This window comes from Drosophila pseudoobscura, chromosome 2, assembly GCF_009870125.1.
Source record: "Drosophila pseudoobscura strain MV-25-SWS-2005 chromosome 2, UCI_Dpse_MV25, whole genome shotgun sequence".
In the NCBI taxonomy this organism is placed as follows: domain Eukaryota; kingdom Metazoa; phylum Arthropoda; class Insecta; order Diptera; family Drosophilidae; genus Drosophila; species Drosophila pseudoobscura.
In genome coordinates, this window is record NC_046679.1 from 11,363,020 (window position 1) to 11,382,623 (window position 19,604).

A 19,604-nucleotide genomic window follows, 5' to 3' on the forward strand; every position below is an offset into this window, starting at 1 on the left:
GCTCTCTAGACTTCGTTTTCTCTCGGCTCGGACGGTGGGTATATTGGTGGGCTTGCCTCAATCTTTCAATATTTTCTCGGCCGCGGACAACGACACAACAGAAATTTGTTTTAATCTTGGCGGTTCAGAAAGTTCGGTTCATATATCCCATACAAAATATCAATATTGATAAATTCGCGAAAAAACATCGCATACAAAAATATTATTGAAATCTGTACGAATATATGTTTAAGATTCCTTTCCATGATGCTTCATGCTTCGTGCTTCGAGCAGCAGGCAACCACGTAGCGCGTTGCGAGCCACTCTGAGGCGGCAGTAGTTTTCAGTGCGCAAAATACAAGCGAATTTCAGATAAAGCAAAACGAAGACTACTCCAATTCCATTTCAAAGGAGAGCCACAGGCATCAGAACACCAGCACACCAGCACCAGTACCAGTACCAGCACACCAGAGTGTTTCTCTTTCTGCCTTTGTGTTGGCCAGCTCTCAAACAAGCACACTCACACAGCCACACACTACACACTCATACCCAACCACACATACATAGATGTATATGTATATGTAGATGCCTGCATGCATATGGCATAACATAGGCAGAGGAAGATATTCATTAGCTGGATTTTCGAATTCCTCAGTGCCCCTGCCCGGTGACAAAGTGAAGTGAAACCGAAAGAAATCTCCCCTAATACTAGTATGAGTAGTATCTTGCAGTTTTCGAAAACTAGCTGAGCGAAATATTGGAAATATTTGAAACAAATTAACGCAAACAGTGACATGTTGTGAGAGTGGAGTGAAATACCTTCAGCATCTACAGCTGGTAACAGCGCACAAAGGTGAGTATTCGAGCGAGCAGGCGGGATATATTATATATTCCTCCAGCATTGTTTTGAGCCCCGAACTTTTCCTCCTTTTCACCATTTTTTGTTGTTCGATTTTCGCATTTAACGATTTTTGATGAGCTCCGTGATCCGTAAAGTCTTCAGCAATTTGGGGCACGCACAACAGCACGGCGAAAAAGAATGCCCCGGGCCAGGAGTCAGAGCGGTAGCGGGAGTGTCTTACAAATTCATAATTTGTCTGTTTACACAACTCGCACATATGCATACATATATATACTGATATATACACGGTCCTGGTCATTGGTATTGGTGGTTTATCGAGTGGTGCCGTCCTCTCCCTGTTGAGCTGTTTTCCTGCTTTGCTGTTTGGGGCTGCCTCAATGTCTGCCCGCTTGGCCCATTTTGAGGCCCATCCATCGAGCGACGGCGAAATGTATTTTTTTTTTGTGGGGCACGTAGGCTCCATAACTTCCGCTCGGTCGGCTCACGCGCACACCTGTACCCACTCTCATCGGGACACACACACACACAAAGCACACACACTATACACAATACATGGGCATTCTTTTTGGCAACCCACATTGAGGACTGAGAGCTGGGGCACATTTAAAATTCTGATGAAAAGACACTTTTATTTTATTTTCCTGCTCTGTCTCTTGCCTCACTGCTGTGTGGCGCTCCTCTTTCTTCGCTTCCACTTTCATTTCTCTTGATTATGGTGCCCCCAAGTGGGCCACGAGTATATGTGTGTGTGTGTATGGCATCACTTTTGCTTAATTTGCAGTAGTGCTGCGTATAAATATTTTTCTAGATTTGCTGTGACCCATTCCCTCAGTCAGTCAGTCAGTCAGTCCCCATGCCATCCCAAGCCGGGGAGCTCTCGCACACAGCTCGCTTAACTCAACTGTCGATTTATCACACTTAACCCATGCATACACCCCCCATCATCATACACCATCATCAGCCACACGATCATCGCCCTCCTCCACAAACGGCTTATTAGATACAAACGCTGATTAGTTGCCCAGATTCATGAGATTGCGTGCCGGACCCGGCTCAGTGCAGTTCAGTTCAGTTCAGCCCTGCTCTATTCCATGCCACTCTGTTCGGCTCAGTTCGGTGGTTCGGCTTCAATCATGGGGGATTATTTTCATGTCGCATTCAAAGATACCCAGATACTCGTACACATACACACACACATATGTATGTTTGGATGTGCTGTATCTATGAGAGCGCTTAAATGTGTTCAACTATTTTGCTGGGTCTATTATGCCCGATACGGCTGTTGTTTCTGTTCTTTTATGTGAACTGCATTCTAGATTGAGATTTATGTTGCATATGCAACATACAAACATACCATCACACTGCACATTTAATAACATTTTTGTTATTTTCCCTCTTCCGTACACAATCAAATTTATGAAAATAGACTTCAATATTTCTCTATGTTCACATTTGCGATAGTGGGCTTGAAATATGTTTAAAATAACCAATTATTGTAAATTGTATTCCTTTGAACGTATGTGGGCTTTTGTGAGCAGTAGAATTTTCTATTCAAAATATATCAAAAACATTTTTTATCTCAAATTTGCAGTCCCCAAGAGCTCTCTCAATTAAATTATAACAAATGTAGCATTTTATTATAGTATTCTGTTGATAATATTAGTTATTTTGTATATTAAGAAACAGTTTTAAACGAGAATTATGAGATTTTTTATGGCCTATCTTCAGATACAAAATAAACTTTAAAATATTGAATTCTGCCTGGTTATTTCGCACGTTAATCCAGGGAAAACGCCGTTTATAATGCTATTAAATCTCTCTTTAAACCTAATGTGACAATAACGTGCCTTCGGGCATTGAACATTTAAATTAATTGCAAAGGAATGCCGCCGCTTGGACTTCCGGTTATCACCAGCTTATCCAAACCATCCATCCATGCCACCATTCATCCATCCATATCCAACAGTTTCGCACACAATGCATCCAATCCCCACTTGAATGCAATTATCGTCCGCTGCATAGGGCAGAGCACGCACTGTGATAGAGAGAGAGAGGGGGAGAGGCTGCTGGACTAGAGCCAGCTGCAGTGCATGGGGGATTGGAGTTAATTGAATCAGTTTCAAAAATATGATTAACTCACAAAGGAAGCCGTCTGGCGTGGGAACTCCGGCTGCAACTCAAACACGGAGCCGTGAACTCTCCGGGCTTTGTGTGCGTGGAAATCGCTCACACAAAAGCCTAGCCACAAAGCACGGAACTTGGAGAACACACACAAAACGCACAGAACACACAAAGGAAACAGCAAGAGGGCGCAATGCTTAAAGCGTGAAGCACTTGAGAATTGTTTTGCGTTGCCTTTCGCCTTTCTCCTCTCTCCTCTCTCTCTCTCGTATTTCCCTTATTTTTCGGCACTTGAGGGGGCTGGGTAATATTTTACGCCTCGTCGAATGCTGAATGCAAAATGGAAGCCACCAAGGAGTTGGCTCTCCGATCATGGGCCCTGCGGTCCCTGCGGGCTGTAGCACTCTTTTCGACTTTATTCGGCTTGCATTCGCTCGCTAAGGAATCGTCAACACACACATATACAAAAATACATACATTGCATATATAAATGTAGGTAAACGTATATTCTTGGCAGGAAGCACGCAAAAATATGCAAATAAAACGCCATAAAACAATGCGAAGGACAAACCAAAAAACAAACAAACAGAACAGCATAAAAAGCCAGCAATAAAATTGAAAGAAAGGGGACAGTTTTATACCCTCGGCAAATATGAATATTGAATGAAGAGCTGAAGGAACGTCTCCGACCAGCCAAGGATTTAAATCTAGAGTTCTCGGGCGAGATTTTCAGGACTGTCGGCAGCTATATTTCCATTCGTATAACATCAGAGTTGTCTTTAAATCTTGTACTGATTAATGGCTAATATCAATCGAAGTTTGGCTTGTGTTATGGTGTGTAGAAATATTCATATCCCCAAGAAGGAGAATACTAAACCCCCACATATTTCGAGGTCCCATGTTTTGCGTTGGCTCGAAAGAGTATGCCGGGATTCAAATGCAGCCAAGTGGCTGTTCCCCGGATCGGTACAGACAGGCACTCGTGGAGCATTGTAAATGGGCCCTTGCTCGACCGTTTGAGCAGCATTAAAACGCAATTTTATTGCATACCCTCGGGGGCTCTGGGGCAGCCATCATTGTCTAAGGGGCCAGCGATGACGATGGGCGATGTGCGATGACAGCCCCTGCCAAACCGAGCCAAACAAAAGCAGGACTCACGCAACAGAAACGGAAAGCATTAGGGAAGGAGGGCCAGCAGCTTGGGGCAGGATCGGGAAAAGGGAATTGTTTAACATTAGTTTTATGCGGTGGTTTTTATTTGTCTGTACTTTGGCTACTTTTATTGGTTTTGTTGCCGCTGCTGTTGCTGTTTGTTGTTTGCTATTTGCTGTTTGCTGTTTACGTACCTTCCCCCTGGTCATTGCCTGGCGATAATAACGCGATTTGTTGTCTGCTGCAGTCTCATTAGATTTTATTGGATGTACCGGAGGGATTCTAGGGAGCTGCACTTAAAGCTGTACAGCGAAACTTGTGGGGCTGGAAGTTATCAGGAGGTTGTCTACTTTATAAGTGGAGTATATGTACAGAATTGATTCATGGGTAATTTCAGACTATAGTTCTGATAAGCCCTTTGATTGCTTTAAGGCCAATTTATTTTTCCCCATTATTTGCAAGCCCTTCTGGCGCTTGTTAACATCGAAATGAGCATCAGTGAATGTAAAAATAAGCTCTTATTTTCTACGCCATTTTTACAGGTAGATAATCACCTGCAAGCACATACACATACACACACACACACGCACCCACATACATATGTACGCTTTGAGCCCGGGCCGTGCAGTGGGAATAAGCTGCTTGATGTGCGTGTCTCCCTGTGTGCGCGCCCGGGTGCTCTGGCGCCTTGTCCTCCATGGCCGGGCATTAAAAGTAACCCAGGGTAAAATAAAAGCAAGTGCCAAGTGTGGCACTGGCACTGGCTTTGGCTCTGGCTCTGGCGCGGCGCATGTGCCACTCAAAGGCAAACAAATGCGAAGTTGTGCTGCGTCTTTGGGAATACGCGGCGTATGCGCGATTTTAGTGTGATTGTATACGCTCAGCCTTTGACTGTAAATCGCACAGTGCTCGCCCTTTTCGCTGTTGCTGCCACTTTGTCAATGCTTTAACATGCCTTTGCATTAAAGCTGTATTACGTCCTGACTTTGCACAGCCAACCAGCCGTCAAAGGGGTATTCCTTCGACTGGCAGAGGGAGTGCCATTAGACATCATAGATCTATCCAAGTATTGCTGAAATGGGGAAAACAATCATTAATACGTATATTCTATATATTTGTGTATATTTAATAATCATTAAATGTTCATTTACTGTTTTCTACAAATAATATGATTTAAATTGTGGAAGCGCGTAATTAATGCAAATCATTATTAATGAGATGATGCAAAATGCGCTTTAAATCGCAAAACTAATGCATTAATTGGAGATTTTCGGTTGATTATATATGGGAGTATATAGTATTTATTCTTAATCAAGCCTAATTATAGGAGCCCGACTAATTGACATGCGCCGAGTCCACATAAAAATAAAACGCTGTAATTATTGTAAAAAAAAAATAAAAAAATTATCGATGCGTATGCCAATTAAATTTCCATTTAAGTTCCAACGCGTTTTCCACTTAATTTTCCGCTGATTGTTGTTGCTGCCGCCGTCATTTTTAGCGTGATTGCTGTCATTGTTGCTGTTGTTGTGGCTGCAATTTGGTTGATGCCACAAATTGAATAACTCAGGCAAGTGCACACGAGTGCACACACGCCCGGCCAGTGATAGTCCCAGTCGCAGACTCCCTTCCAGGCAGCCCTTGCCCCCACCACCCTGGGCACTGATTATTGTAATAAGCAGCCCAATTAAAACTCTTACGCTTTTATGAACTTAATTATGGCCTGCGACTATCGTATATTAGCATCAGGCTCGAAAACATCAATATTGATTGTTGCCCTTGTTGCTGGCTCCAGCATCGGCTCCGGCTCCGGCTCCGGCTCTGGCTCCGGCTTGGTCGCTGGCGCGTGTCGTTGACGCACAGTTCTCATTATGCGGCCTGAATTATTCTCATATCGAGACAATGTTGCACATGTCGTGTGCATAATGTGCCAAGTATCCCCTCTGGATGCCCTCCTCGATGATGATGATGATGATGATGATGATGTTATTGTTTCATGTAATTAACCAGGCTGCGGCAACTTTGGTATTTTGTTGGGCCTTTGTGTAGGTTTCGTGGTCAGCAAGGGACAGGACCCAGCACACACTCTCCGAACACAGATGTACATACATATTCGAGCATTGTGACGTCACTTGCTGGGACTTATGCCTGGCCTTGTATCGTTGGACCGATGCCCTTTGGCGGTGGCGCCCCAAAGGCAAACGATTTCCTTTCTTGCGTCATTTCATATGAACACGGCATTCACATTTGACATTTCACAGCATCCGCTGAAGCGGGGCGTAGGAGAGGTGATGGGGACTGAGGGCTGAGATGTATTCATAATCCAGACAGGCCATATTTCATCTGCATGGGCCGCCCGGGCGTATACTTAACATTGCAATGGACTCAATGGAGTGCACGAAAGTGGGGAAAATACAAAAATGTTGATTTTTTTCAGATGGGTCATAATGGGACAATTCGTAGACGATTAGTTTTTGATAACAAGTTTTAAGGTCCAATTGATGTCCAGTGTAACATTCCCAAGTTATGTGAAAAAGCAAGCTTCCATATGGGTCAAATATTAAGCAAGAGTCTATCAGAGGTCTTTTAAGACTAGCAAAAAGAGTTAAAACCCCCTGCCGGCTTTCTTACGGATAAACGAATATGTACATTCGTGTATATTTCATTCCTAAAATTCTGGCTGAAGCTGCCGTGTGGCAGCTCCTATATTTTATGAGATCCTTGTGAGATTTGCTTCCTCGACTTTTGTCGTCTGCCTGATGGTCCTGCCACCACAAGACTGGATTTTCTAGTGAATATTAGGCTCGTACAGTCGATCTTTCAAGGTTGTTAAAAGAGAACAACTATTGGTGCCCTATTTCTGATTCTTCTCCAAAAAGTATGCAAATAAAATCAAATACTTGGCGAGTCTCCAACTCCGTCTAGAAACGTATTTCATTCCGCTCTCTCTAGGTTAATGACTCCATATATTTCATAAACAAGTGCAGGCTAAGAACCAAGAAAAATACATAAATTAAAAAGAGAGAATGCCATAAATTCGAGTCGAGACTTCGGTGCACGCTTTCGGGTCGCGAGCAGAGTACGTGGCCCGGGGACCCGGGAAACTGGCTGTCAGGTTACTTAATATAAAACATTTCCCCCCAAACATACTACCACACACACAGAGACACCAGCACATACACACACTACCACAAATCCGTGTGCATGTATGGGCTTTTTGGGAGCAAGACGGTTCAGCTCGCTCAGCTGCTGTTGACTTGTCATTTGCCCGATTATTGATTTTTATTTCGGCTTTAAGTGCAGCACACCCATGGGTAACCCGAGACCCAAGACATCGACACCAAGGGCAGGCAGGACTGAAGACGAGAGAACACGAGGGTTGAGGTGGAGGAGGTGTGTGGGTGTTTCGGTGTATTGGGGGCAGAGAGGCACGTGCGAGTTTTAAGCTCGCCTGCGAAAGATTCGCACATGTCTTGGACTGGGTCTCGGCCTGGAACAGGAACTTCTAGTGGTAGTGGGAGTGGGTGTGGGTGTGGGTCTGGGAGATGGCGGTGATATCATCAAGGTCAGTCGCACCGACGCCAACCGAAGCGCCAACCTGAATAAGTCGGGCTAAATTGAGCGCCTCAGCGTTAACGATGCCCGTTGACGGCCGAAAGCCACTAAAACCAAAGTCGTCCACCGGACGTGGCCACGCGGCACTTGTTTAACGCTGGTGCTGCCTCCCATCCTGCATGCCTCAGTCGCCGCAGCCACCACATGCGGCGTCATGCAATAAAAAACTAAGCGCCAGTGCCACAGTCTCCTCTCTGGGCTTCCCCTCTGCTGCCTGCTGTGCATATTTCGCATTTTATTATGGTCTCCATATGAGTAAGGGTGCTCTCCCCCCCAACCTTCTCTAGAAGCCAGCATGACCCGGATGCAGAAGCACCCAGTGCAGATTGGTTCTGTGAAATACATACATATATCTAAGGCATAATTAAAGCGAGAAAATGATTCCGTTTTGGCCTAATTCTCTTGTAGAGGTACTCGTACTTTTAAAAGGATTTAATCACCAGAATAACTTTGCATTTTTCTCTCTTCTGAGCTCTCTTATTTGTTATTTCTTATTATATATATCATACTATTTAATAGGTCTCTGATATAATGAAATTACGAATTGATTCCGATTCAGTTTATGCTGGAAGATGAAGTTCGTGTCATGTTCTGTGCGACTCTTCGGGTCCGGGTCATTTGCTTGTCGTGTGGGCCAGGACCCGGACCCGGACTCGGACCCGGCTACGATTTGCGCCACGCCCGTGCATTTATTTTATAGTTTGGCTGGCGCCAGACATTCGCCTAATGGCGCCGAAGCCTCTGATCGGAGTCCCGTCACTTGGTGGCCGAAAAGGTCAAACGGTCAGTGGCAAGTTGACGATGATTGTGCCCCATTAAAGCAGATGGTCATATTTTTCGGGGGTTTAATGATTGTGCGGAAGTTTATTAACCGGAAGGGAGCACAGGCAAATGGCCTGCAAAAGATTAAACACGATTTGAATCCTTAGACATTTTCCAAGCTTCTCCAATCGTGCACAGTTTGCTCCTTGTGTAGACCCCAGTCCCCGGTCCCTGTCACAATATTGGCCAATAGTACTTTAGGTATTTTGTCCATAATAGACACCTGTCTCTCACACCTCTGCCGTTTGGTATCAATTAAGCGTCGCCGACTGCCATCCCACTGCCAGCCCCCCCCTGCCTGTTCTCCTGCCTGCCGCTACCCTCTTCAACCTACCAATTAAACAACACATTTAGACATCGACATAGACATAGACATCGTCGTATGTATACGTATAAGGCTGGAGGCACATCCTAGGGAAGGGCATTTCGTGCCTCCCTCGTGAGAGTCCGTGTTCAAAGAAAAATATAGAGACCTATTTTGATATCCAAAATATGTAAAAGAAGGTACTTATCACGAATGGAATTATGACAAGGATTTAAATAAAAATTTCCAGCTATGCACTAATGTTTTTCCATTGAGATTTTCCCAAGATTTCACTCAAAAATATTTCTTACTACAAAAAGTCGTGCCTGATTGAAAATTGTCATCCTGTTGCAGCTCTTCCATCTCTAACGGACACGTACATATCTCCTGTGTGTGTGTGTGTGTGTGTGTGTGTGGCAGAAACAACATTCACGGCAAACATCAAAAACCCGTCCCGTGCCGCCGCTCCCCTCACCAAGCAATCACCCTCTGGTGTCTCTCATCTTTGTTTTTGTTTCGTTTTGCCTTTGTGTTGTTTACCCTTTGGCTTTTACCGTTCGTTTTGTCGTTAGCCAAGTTTTTTAGCATTCGCCAAATTTTGAAAACAAAAGATGGGGAGGGCGGTGTGTAGGGAGAGAGAGAGAGAGATGGGGAGAGTGAGTTGAATGGGAGCAGCATCGAGGTCGAGGAAGGCTGGCAAACCTTTATCGTTGTTGCTGGTTCCCCCTTTTGACCTTTGGCCAACGAATACTGACCCAGGCAGAGCCCAAAACAGAGAGAGGGTGGAGTGGTGGACTGAGGACAGAGTGTCGCCAGCTCGCTTTTCACCTGGTGCTGGTTTTTGCTGCGGGTGAGGGTGCGGGTCGGGTCGGGTCCTGGTGCTGGTCCTGGTCATGTCCTTGTCATCATCGTCAACAGCAACATTCTCGTGGCGCGGCGAAACTTTTGAAATTATAATTTAATTTGAATGTCATTAAAATTGTTCGCGCCTCTCCTTCTCTCTCTCTCCTCTCTCTCTCTCGCCCTCTCCCTCTGACTCGCTGTCTCTCTGGCTTTGTCTGTTATCATATCCATGACACCACCGCTGAGGGGTCGCCAAATGGGGTATTCATGTGGTTTCCATGGAAAAGAAAAATAAAGCAAAGCTGAAAAAGCCAACAGCCACAAGAAAAACTATGAAATGTTTATGCAGAAAATCCTTCAACGGCGTCAACAGAATTTTAATTAAAGATCAGATTATTTCAATGCAAAATATACTGCAAAAATATAAAAATAATTAACAATTAATTCAGGTTTGATTTCCATAGGGGGGAGTATTATTTTCTGCTTTGGGTCCTGAAAGGAGTGGTCCCCAGTAGCTGTGGGAATAAACTCTGCCATCTCCATGCAGTACTCATACTTTAGAAGCTTTCAGTTGCTCCTTGAGCCAAGTTTGAAGCTGCAACTTTATGAAAACAGTTGGCAAGAAAAATTTCCCGTGTCAGCTGAAACTAAGCGCTTGAATTGTGTGCTGCCAGCCAGGGAAAGCCATCAAATGAAATAAGACGAAGAAAAGTGTCACCCCCTCCCCCCATGCCACTTAAAAAACGACTCGTTTTCCTGGAAAGTTTCAGTCAGAAGGGGAAATGGCGAGGGTAGGGGGAAGAAAACTGCTGCAGCCGCAAGAAATTAAGAAAATATTCACTTAGGTCCGGACAGGTCTTATCTGCTCGGGACCAGGCGCTGTTGACAGAGCCTGTATGCCTGGATGCCTCGATGCCTTGATCCCTGGATGGGGACAAAGATGGCCGCCCCAGCGGAGGACCGTGCGGTGCAAAGCAGAAATGAAAATGCAAAGAACATGTAGAAAATTGAGCTAATTTAGCTGAAATGTGCAGGGTCGCCGGCAGTGGGAACGGAATTAAATTGGCAGCCTGTAAGTCAAGTCGCATTTCGGTGGCGTCTTAATGCCATTTTAATTGTGCCGCAAAATAACATTTAAATTACTGCGGCGCAACCGGGGAGGCAGAGGGGCTGAGACAGCGGCTGGAGAGCTGGCGAGCTGCTTAGCATAAGGTGCAGTTGGGCGCCCGGAGGAGGTGTGGCAGTGGAGCTATTATACGGCCCCGTCTAATGGGCCGCCAGCATGCAAGGCTCTGGTACTGGTCGCGGCTCAATTTGGCTTCGGAAGTTGCTGCAACTGGCAAAGGACACGACGCAGGAGCCCGGGCGCATCAAGGACATGGCAGGGTTAAGCTACTGCCTGCGGCAAATGTTTGTTCGTTCGTTTTTCTGTTTGTATTTCCCCTCAAACTGCAGGCAGCCTCCCATGTCAGCAGGACATTGAAGGTGGAACAAAATGACATATTTATAGAGCAGAGCACACACAAACATTGCCAGAAATTGGCAGCTTTCCATTGGTTTTGCCTAATTTGTGTGCGGCAGGCAGTTGCCTTTTCAGAGTGATATTTGTATGAAAACTTTGCCTGTTAACTTTCCTTCAGTTGTGCATACAGTACACACTCGACAGAGACACCGAAACCCCCCTCAAAATAAGAACTTTCAAAGAAGCACACCAATTAATTACGAGTATGAACTAGTAAAAAGACTTCATACCGTGTGTAGAGGGGAAGAAAGCTTATCCGACAAGTACTGGGTCGTACTGAGGATATAGCCTAGAACTATATATGTATGTATCTATAAATCGAAGAAGTCAGCAAGAGAACCGCAATCATTATAGGTTATGTTTTAAAAATTTGTCGTTGAAAAATGTTGGTTTTACGGATAATCCTTTGTGATAATAAGAGAACAATTGCGAATTTAGCTAGGCTACAAAACGTACTTACTTTTATAAAAATTGTGGTAGGATAATCTCTATAACTCAGTGCGGAAGCCCCATTCTAACCTATAACAGCCAATACGTCATCCCTATTTTCTATTCATAATCCATAAATGCGCGGTCACACTATAGAAAATACCGAATATGCGGCGACAATATACTGAGAAAAGCATGGAGATCGATGCTCGATCATTCTAAATGACGCATCAAAGAAAGGAAATCGTGTCCGAAGATATAAATGTGCATCTAAGGGGTAACTTTGTTTAACTGTCACAAAATATGGTCCAAAATATTATATTTTTGGGATAAACTCAACAAATTTGTGGGGGGTTTGAAGGTTTTCGGGGAATATACCAAGTTGTAGAGTGATTTTCCATCTAAGACAGAGGATTACTTTGTAAAATTGAAACTTTAACTTAAAACTAAGGATATATGGCTAGTACTTCATTGCAATTTATTAGGACTAGTGGCGGAGGAACTCCCTGGACTCCTTATATGACACGTATAGCAAAATGTACGACTGTTTTCGAGCTGCTAATTAGTTCTCTGTGTTTGTATGTATCTAAAGTCGAAGCCTGGAAGGCATGTTATTGCGTTGCATTTCCAATTAAATCAAGTGACCGACCCCTTAATTTACGATTGCTTGAATCAAGATGTCGGCTGGGCCATAAAATATATGCATAAATCGGTCAAGTGACGGTTTTATGACAGCATATATAAGAAATTATGTTTAACGACGTTTCCGAAAGCTTAAAGGAGAAGACACAGCCTTAGAGAACGATATACGGATCTCGAGAGCAGCTATGAGCTGTGAGTGCCCCCAATGTGCAGGTGGGGTGGGGTGGGGAGGGGAATGGGGCGGCACTCGGAAACTTTTGAATCCAAGCCGAGACGGTGGATGGGGTCTGTGGGGGGCATTTGCATCTCTGCTGAAGTGGTAAACACACACACACACACACACACTGCACACTGATGCAGACATATGTACGACAGAGACAAATGCAAACACACTTAAATACTGTAGCATACAAACGGGGGCAGACGACGTCGAGGACGAAGCACCAGAGGAGTCGACTTGTACTTTTGTGGTGACAGCAGCAGAAAAGTAGCAGAAAAGGCACCGGAAAAAGCAGCATAAAGAGAGCAGGGAAAAAGAGAAATTAAACAAACCTCGGAGCACACGCCCACTGCTGTACCAACTGGCAGGAAACTAAGACAAATACCCTAATGCCTGTCCTTTCTATTTGCAGTTTAAACACACAGAGAGGAGCAGACCAGAGAGATCCGACCATCAGACCATACCGGAACGGAACGGAAAGGAAAGGAAAGGCAACCCGAGGAGAGCCGAAGAGAGCCGAGGAGAGCCGAGCCGAGCAGAGCAGAGCTGAGGGTAGGCGCAGGAAGCGCATAGGAAACACCGCTGCAAAAGTGCAACAGCTGCACAAAGCCAAAGCCGTACACCCTGACTTCAGTGGAATTCCAAGAGCCCAGTCCCCAGTCCACAGTTCCCAGTCCCCAGCCCCGAGCCACGTCCTAGGCCAGGCCGAAGGGAGACCGAGCAAAGGCTTTGGAAGAATGTTTAGTGCAAGACACATACGGCAGCTTCAAGTGGCAACTGTGGCAGCAGCAGCAGCAGCACCAGCAAGCACAACCGGATAATAGTCCTTCGCCGATGGTTGCGTAGTGGGTTGCAGTAGTGCAGATGTAGCAGAGAGCAACAGTCGAGTCGAGTCGAGTCGCCAACATTCAGAAGAATACTAAATCCGCCAAATCCCAGCAACCAGAAACCGCAAAACCAGAGCCGTTCAACATCGACCGTAAGCCGTAAGCCCCGAGCCGAAGCCCAAGCCCAAGCCCAAGCCGTAAGCCGTAAGCCGCAGAGCCAACTGCTACTGCTACTGCTAGCCGGGCCCCAAAAGCCGAGACCATTTGCACGTGACGTCACAGCGTCAAGTAGGACACAGGACCGCGCGAATTGCGCATCTGCTTCCGGCGCTGCCGCGCATCCGCGTCATGGGCTCCCTTCAGCACAGCCTCTTCTATGCGCTGGCCGCGGCGCTGCTGATACTTTCGCTGCACCTCTCCGGCGTCTGCGGCGTCATCGATCGCCTGGTGGTGCAGACATCGTCGGGGCCGGTGCGCGGCCGCTCGGTGACGGTGCAGGGCCGCGAAGTGCACGTCTACACGGGCATCCCCTACGCCAAGCCGCCAGTCGAGGACCTGCGCTTTCGCAAACCGGTACCGGCGGAGCCCTGGCACGGCGTCCTAGACGCCACTCGTCTATCCGCGACCTGCGTCCAAGAGCGGTAAGTCAGGGGATTGTTGGTGGGGTGGGTACTGTTGGGTCAGGGTGTTCCACTTCTGCAGCTGACCCAGAAACAACAAATCGGAGCCCGGCTGCCGTTGCAGCACGGTGTTGACCTAACTGTTGCTAGTGACGTCATGCCGCATGCAAAATGCCGGTCAAACAAAAGACGCCAGCCAGAGGGGTAGCCTCCAAGTTTGCTCTGCAGCCTGCAATTGCATCGTGTTTGCATTTAATTATTTACGACCGACAAAGTCCTGGCCTGGCCGAATCGCTGCTGGGAAACTCGTAAAAATGCCACCCGAAACGCTACAGAAAACTATTAATGGAAAAGAAAAATGCCAATCTGTTTAAGTAGAAAGATTGCTTTTGAAGTAGTCTCAAAGTTACCGAACAGTGAGGAGAGGAGAGTCACCGAAGGGCCATCTCCTAACGTTTGGAAGTGCTTCAAAGATAAATCAGTTATGCAAGGGCTAAAGGCATTTGAAAGTTGAATTAAATATTTGTGCGACTGTCAGGAAACTATTATTTAATATAGCTTTGAAGGAAAATCTCTATGTTTTGAATAATGCGATGCATTGCCATAATTTTGTACCCAGATTTATTTGGCACTAGTTCCTGAAAAGTCATAAGCTGTGGATAATTATAGTGATATCTGGTCATTCCTGGTTTAAGTATAATCCGATTCATAATTGAATAGAATACCATTTGGCAATCGAAATGCAGTTAGCCAATTTGTGTGCCAACTAATCAATCAGCAATAAATATCCAAGCCCCATTTGGAGTGTTTAAAATAACAAAATTGCTGGCAGATATACGAGTATATTTCGGAAATGTTTAGTGCTATTTAATTTGAATTCGTGAATAATTTTTTATTTTTTTTCTTGGGTAAAATATGTAGGTTTTTAAAGGAGTTTTTTGGGAACTTAATCCAGTTTTTAATTTAAGGAAAAGAACAATACATCACAGGTAATAAATACATAGAATTAAGGGAATATTATTGTAGGGATCTTGAAGGGAGATCCAGTGTATGGCACCTTTTTCTTGGCTGGGTTATTAGACGTCTGGTTAGAACATTAGGACTTCCTTCGCTGCATGAAGCTTCCATCACCCACTTTAGGAACCTTTAGATCCCTTTCGATGTCCCTGTTTCTAATGTACCATATTCGCCTTACGATCTTCGATTGGGCAAACTAGAATTTTATTTAAATTATTGCCGCAATTTAAAGTGCATATTTCCGGATGGGACCTACGATGGCTTGTTTCTTGAATTGAATTGATTAACTATTTAGTATTTTGCCTGCCTGAGTCTACTTCTTGCACTAAATGTTGCAATTAGCAACCATAAATATTTAATATAGTGCGTGGGATGGACTTCAACAACAGTATTGATATCATTGGGGTGTGCTTCTGCTTTGGGGAACTGCTTTTTGCTCTGCTCTTGAGAGATAGGGCTGTAATTGGCTCTAGCATTGCCACACACCCTAATGGAAAGTCATCAATGTGTGTGTGGCAAAAGGAAATTAGAAAAATATAGAGATAAAGGTAGCGGAAGAGGAAAGAGAAAGAGCGAGTGGCGAGGGAAATCGCCTCTTGCTCTCTCCGTCGCGTCTGTGATAAATTACTTTTATGCGAAACGGCAAAGTTAATTTTAATGGACACGAAGCCAAACACACCTAGACATACACCCACACAGACACACACACACGGATGTACGGCTGTACGCACGGGTGTGTGTGTGTGTGCGTATCTGTGTGTATCTACAGGAAGGGACAGACAAATGCTGAGCTTTCTTTATACGAATGCGTAGAGATATCGATTCGAGGTATTCAACATTTATAAGGCGGAAAAACTATGTCAAATTGTAGGCCCGGCCCAGAGGGGGGGCTGGAAGCGCCACGAGTGTGTGTGCGAGAGGGAGGGGGGGTAGGGGAAGTCAAACGAGAAAAACGGAAGAGAGCAAATACTCGTAAAATAAATAACACAGCTGGTTAGCTTTTCGTAATTGGCGTGACCGAATTCCAGATGGGGAGAGTGGACGCCCGGGCTTTGATTTGCATATGGCATATGGGTCAGTCACTAATCAAGACTGCTCTTCCTCTGCTCTTCCCTGTTTCCGTAGCTACGAATACTTTCCGGGCTTCTCCGGCGAGGAGATCTGGAACCCCAACACCAATGTTTCCGAGGACTGCCTGTACATCAACGTTTGGGCGCCGGCCAAGGCGCGTCTACGCCATGGAAGAGGCGCCAATGGTGCCGAGGTGAGTGGGTCGACCTTTTCCGAGTAACATTGATCCGCTCTAGCAGAGAGTTTCCTCCCCTCAGCACTCGGGCTCCAAGCCGGCGGACACGGACCACCTGATCCACAATGGTAATCCGCAGAACACGACCAATGGATTGCCCATTCTGATCTGGATCTACGGAGGGGGATTCATGACCGGCTCGGCCACCCTGGACATCTACAATGCGGACATCATGGCGGCCGTGGGGAATGTGATAGTGGCCTCCTTCCAGTATCGCGTGGGGGCCTTTGGTTTCCTCCATCTGGCGCCGGAAATGCCGGCAGACTTCGCCGAAGAGGCACCCGGCAATGTGGGGCTCTGGGACCAGGCGCTGGCCATCCGCTGGCTGAAGGAAAATGCGCACGCCTTCGGCGGCAATCCCGAGTGGATGACCATGTTCGGGGAGTCGGCGGGCTCCAGCTCGGTGAACGCCCAGCTGGTGTCGCCCGTGACGCGGGGCGTGGTCAAGCGGGCCATGATGCAGTCGGGCACTATGAACGCACCCTGGAGCCACATGACCTCCGAGAAGGCCGTGGAGATCGGCAAGGCGCTGATCAACGACTGCAACTGCAATGCCTCCATGCTGAAGGTGAGTCCGAAACGCTTTCCGGATCTCCGGATTAGATTGTAGAGCCTCTGCCTTTTCCGCAGACCAATCCCGCTCACGTGATGAGCTGCATGCGGGCCGTGGACGCCAAGACCATTTCGGTGCAGCAATGGAACTCGTACTCGGGCATCCTCAGCTTCCCATCTGCCCCGACCATAGACGGGGCCTTCCTGCCGGCGGATCCCATGACCCTGATGAAGACGGCGGATCTCAAGGACTACGACATACTAATGGGAAATGTCAGGGATGAGGGTAAGTCTCTACTCATTGCTTTTCCTTATCCCCTGAGGCCCCGGGGGCTCCTGAAGCCCCTGAGGCAATGAATCTCTCAGGATGGCTAAAGACTTGCTTCAATTTCCTTTTTGCCGCGACTTCATCAAGAGCAGCTCTTGTTCAACATCCAATCCGCCCCCCTCTTTCACTGCTCCGCTCTTCCACTCCTCCACTCTTTTTCTCATCTATCTCTGGCGCTGTTATCCTTGCGTCTATTGTTGCATCCTCTGCGGCTGACGTCAGCGCTAAACTTTATCCGAAACAAAGTACTACCCATTGCCAATGTTGTTTGCCAAGCCATCTTTCCCATCCCCTGATATCCCCCACCACCCCCTACCCGATGCCAGCAAACTTTTTGCTGCAGCTCGCTCTCGCTCTTCATCCTTTTTGTGATTTTATTACTTTTGTGCAACTACAACTACACTTTCCTTATACTATATACCTATATACATATGTATATATTTTCTGGTGCTACAATAGCTGTTGCCTGAATGCCAGACAAAATGCATTTTATTCTTGTCGTTGCACGGGTTTCCATGGCTACACTCGGATACTCGTACCATCGAAGTGTGCTGCGGCTTAGCCCGACTGCTTTTCCTTTCAGAAATTTTCCAGTCCTCAGTACATTTTGAGTGCCGCAGCTCGTAATGCATTTGCTGCTTTCTGTTGGCTCGAGTGCTTAATTTTTATGGTTTATTGCATGACACTGGGGTGGCGCTTAGTTCGTTGCTGGTGCTGGTGCCGGGGCTGGTCCTTCTGATGCTGCTCCTGCCACGTCTGTGGTTGCCCCACCCTCCGCTGCCCTCACAAAACTGCACTTTGTATAATGTTGCTGCATTGCTGGCTCTTCTGGCTTTGGGAAATGGCTCTGACTCTGGCTCTTGCGGCTTTTGTCGCCGCAAACGAATTGCACAAACTTTAAACTCCGATTGCGGTGCGTGTCAACGCACCAGAGTCGTTGGTCGTATGCCTCAATACAGCACGAGTGCAGACCCCGACCCAGACCAAGACCTGCCGGGAGCTGAACTCGCCAGACTCGCCCACGCAAATGGCGGCGTCCCCGGGAAAAAAAAATCGTAAAATCGAGCAAGGCACGCACAAACCCACTCGGTCACAGATACACACTCACCCACACACAGTCCGGGGCTCGTCGGAGAGGGGGAGGAGGGCGCTCAGCTGTGCAGGACGGCATCATAAATTATTTAAATATATTTCGTTCAGGTGACAGGGGGCCTGGCTGGGGCTGGTGGCAAGCAGAAAGCAGCAGGTAGCAAAAAGCGAGCCCTCATCTTGATGGGCGGAACGGGACGCGTGAGTGCCACACGTGCCGCAGCATTGTCGTCTAGAGTGGGGGTTACGTCCACGTCCAGGGCCGTATTATTATGGTTGAGGGGGTGGTGGGTTGTGGAAGCTCCGAGTGTTATTCCAGCCAGACTTAAAGTTTGGCTGTAATTATTTTACCCTTGCAGAAGAGCAGAAGTAATAAACTATTGTACATAGTATTATATGCATAACATAACAATCGGCATTCGCCTCCTCTTTTTTCGAGTGCAACGAGGATGTTTAGATCTACTTTTGGCTCTAACTAAATTCAGTTTAAGCTGGAAATATATGTAAATGTCGGATAAAGATGGCAGCTCTTCTTAATACATACGATATATATTCTCTGTAAGGGGCATTGGGGGGGGACTGCCACTGCTTTTCGTCCCAGGTCAGAAAATGGCGCACTTGGAACAAGTTTTCGGTTTGCGTTTTCCTTTCTTATTATTTCGCGAGCCGCCGCAGGACGAGGGAGTGGGTGCGTGGTTGTTGGGTGTTGCTTTTGTTGTTCGTATAACAGATTGAAGAAGATTCTCGGGGGCTTTTGTGCCGTGGCTTTACTTCGTGCTTTTGGCCCGCTTTCGATTTCTTGTTGCCGTCGCCGTCGCCGTCGCCGCCTTGCCAGCAGACGCGTGTGCTTTCTGCTCACTTTCACTCATTGCTCACAGCTGCTGTTATTGCCCTCTCTCTGTCGCGCTCTCTCTCTCTCTCCCTCTCTCTTTCTATTCCTGTTGCAGCTTACATTTTTATTCGTAGTCAGCAGTGGCGTTTGTTGCCTGTTTCTCCGCTGTTCTCTTGGCCAAGGTGTGCGTGCGTGCCCGCCAGGCGACTGCCACGAAGAGGTATACTCGTACCGAGCCTCGCTGTTTGTGTGAGCGTGTGCTGCTTGACTGTGTGTATGTGTGTGTGTGTGTGTGTGTGTGTTTGGTTTGGTTTGGTTTGGGAGTGTTTGTGAGTTCAAGGTCATCTAGCATTTGCAACAATACGAATACGAATACGAATACAAACTCAAATACATTGCGATGTGCCGCGCACATGAAAGCATCCTTTTCTGTTTTTGTTTGACAAATTCGGTTGCTCGTCCTTCGTCCCTTCACAGTTACTTCCACATGTACATACATGTACGTGGATCTGTGGTGTGTAT

The 19,604-nt window shown here is 46.5% G+C and overlaps 1 protein-coding gene across 8 annotated transcripts in view; it reads left to right on the plus strand.

The window, feature by feature from the left end:
- Positions 1-19,604, plus strand: part of Ace (Acetylcholine esterase) — a 40,842-nt gene that overhangs the window by 2,014 nt on the left and 19,224 nt on the right. For 3 of the 8 annotated variants that reach the window (XM_015181737.2, XM_015181733.2, XM_015181734.2), the window contains exons 2-6: positions 635-832; positions 12,924-13,979; positions 16,101-16,239; positions 16,304-16,849; positions 16,912-17,119. In XM_015181737.2, the coding sequence (XP_015037223.2) occupies positions 13,687-13,979; positions 16,101-16,239; positions 16,304-16,849; positions 16,912-17,119 (1,186 nt within the window). In that variant the 5' untranslated portion in view covers positions 635-832; positions 12,924-13,686. Of the gene's footprint in view, positions 1-49; positions 215-634; positions 833-12,923; positions 13,980-16,100; positions 16,240-16,303; positions 16,850-16,911; positions 17,120-19,604 lie in introns of those variants that run through there. The other 5 variants (XM_015181735.2, XM_015181736.2, XM_033380270.1 and 2 more) reach the window with 4 other exon arrangements.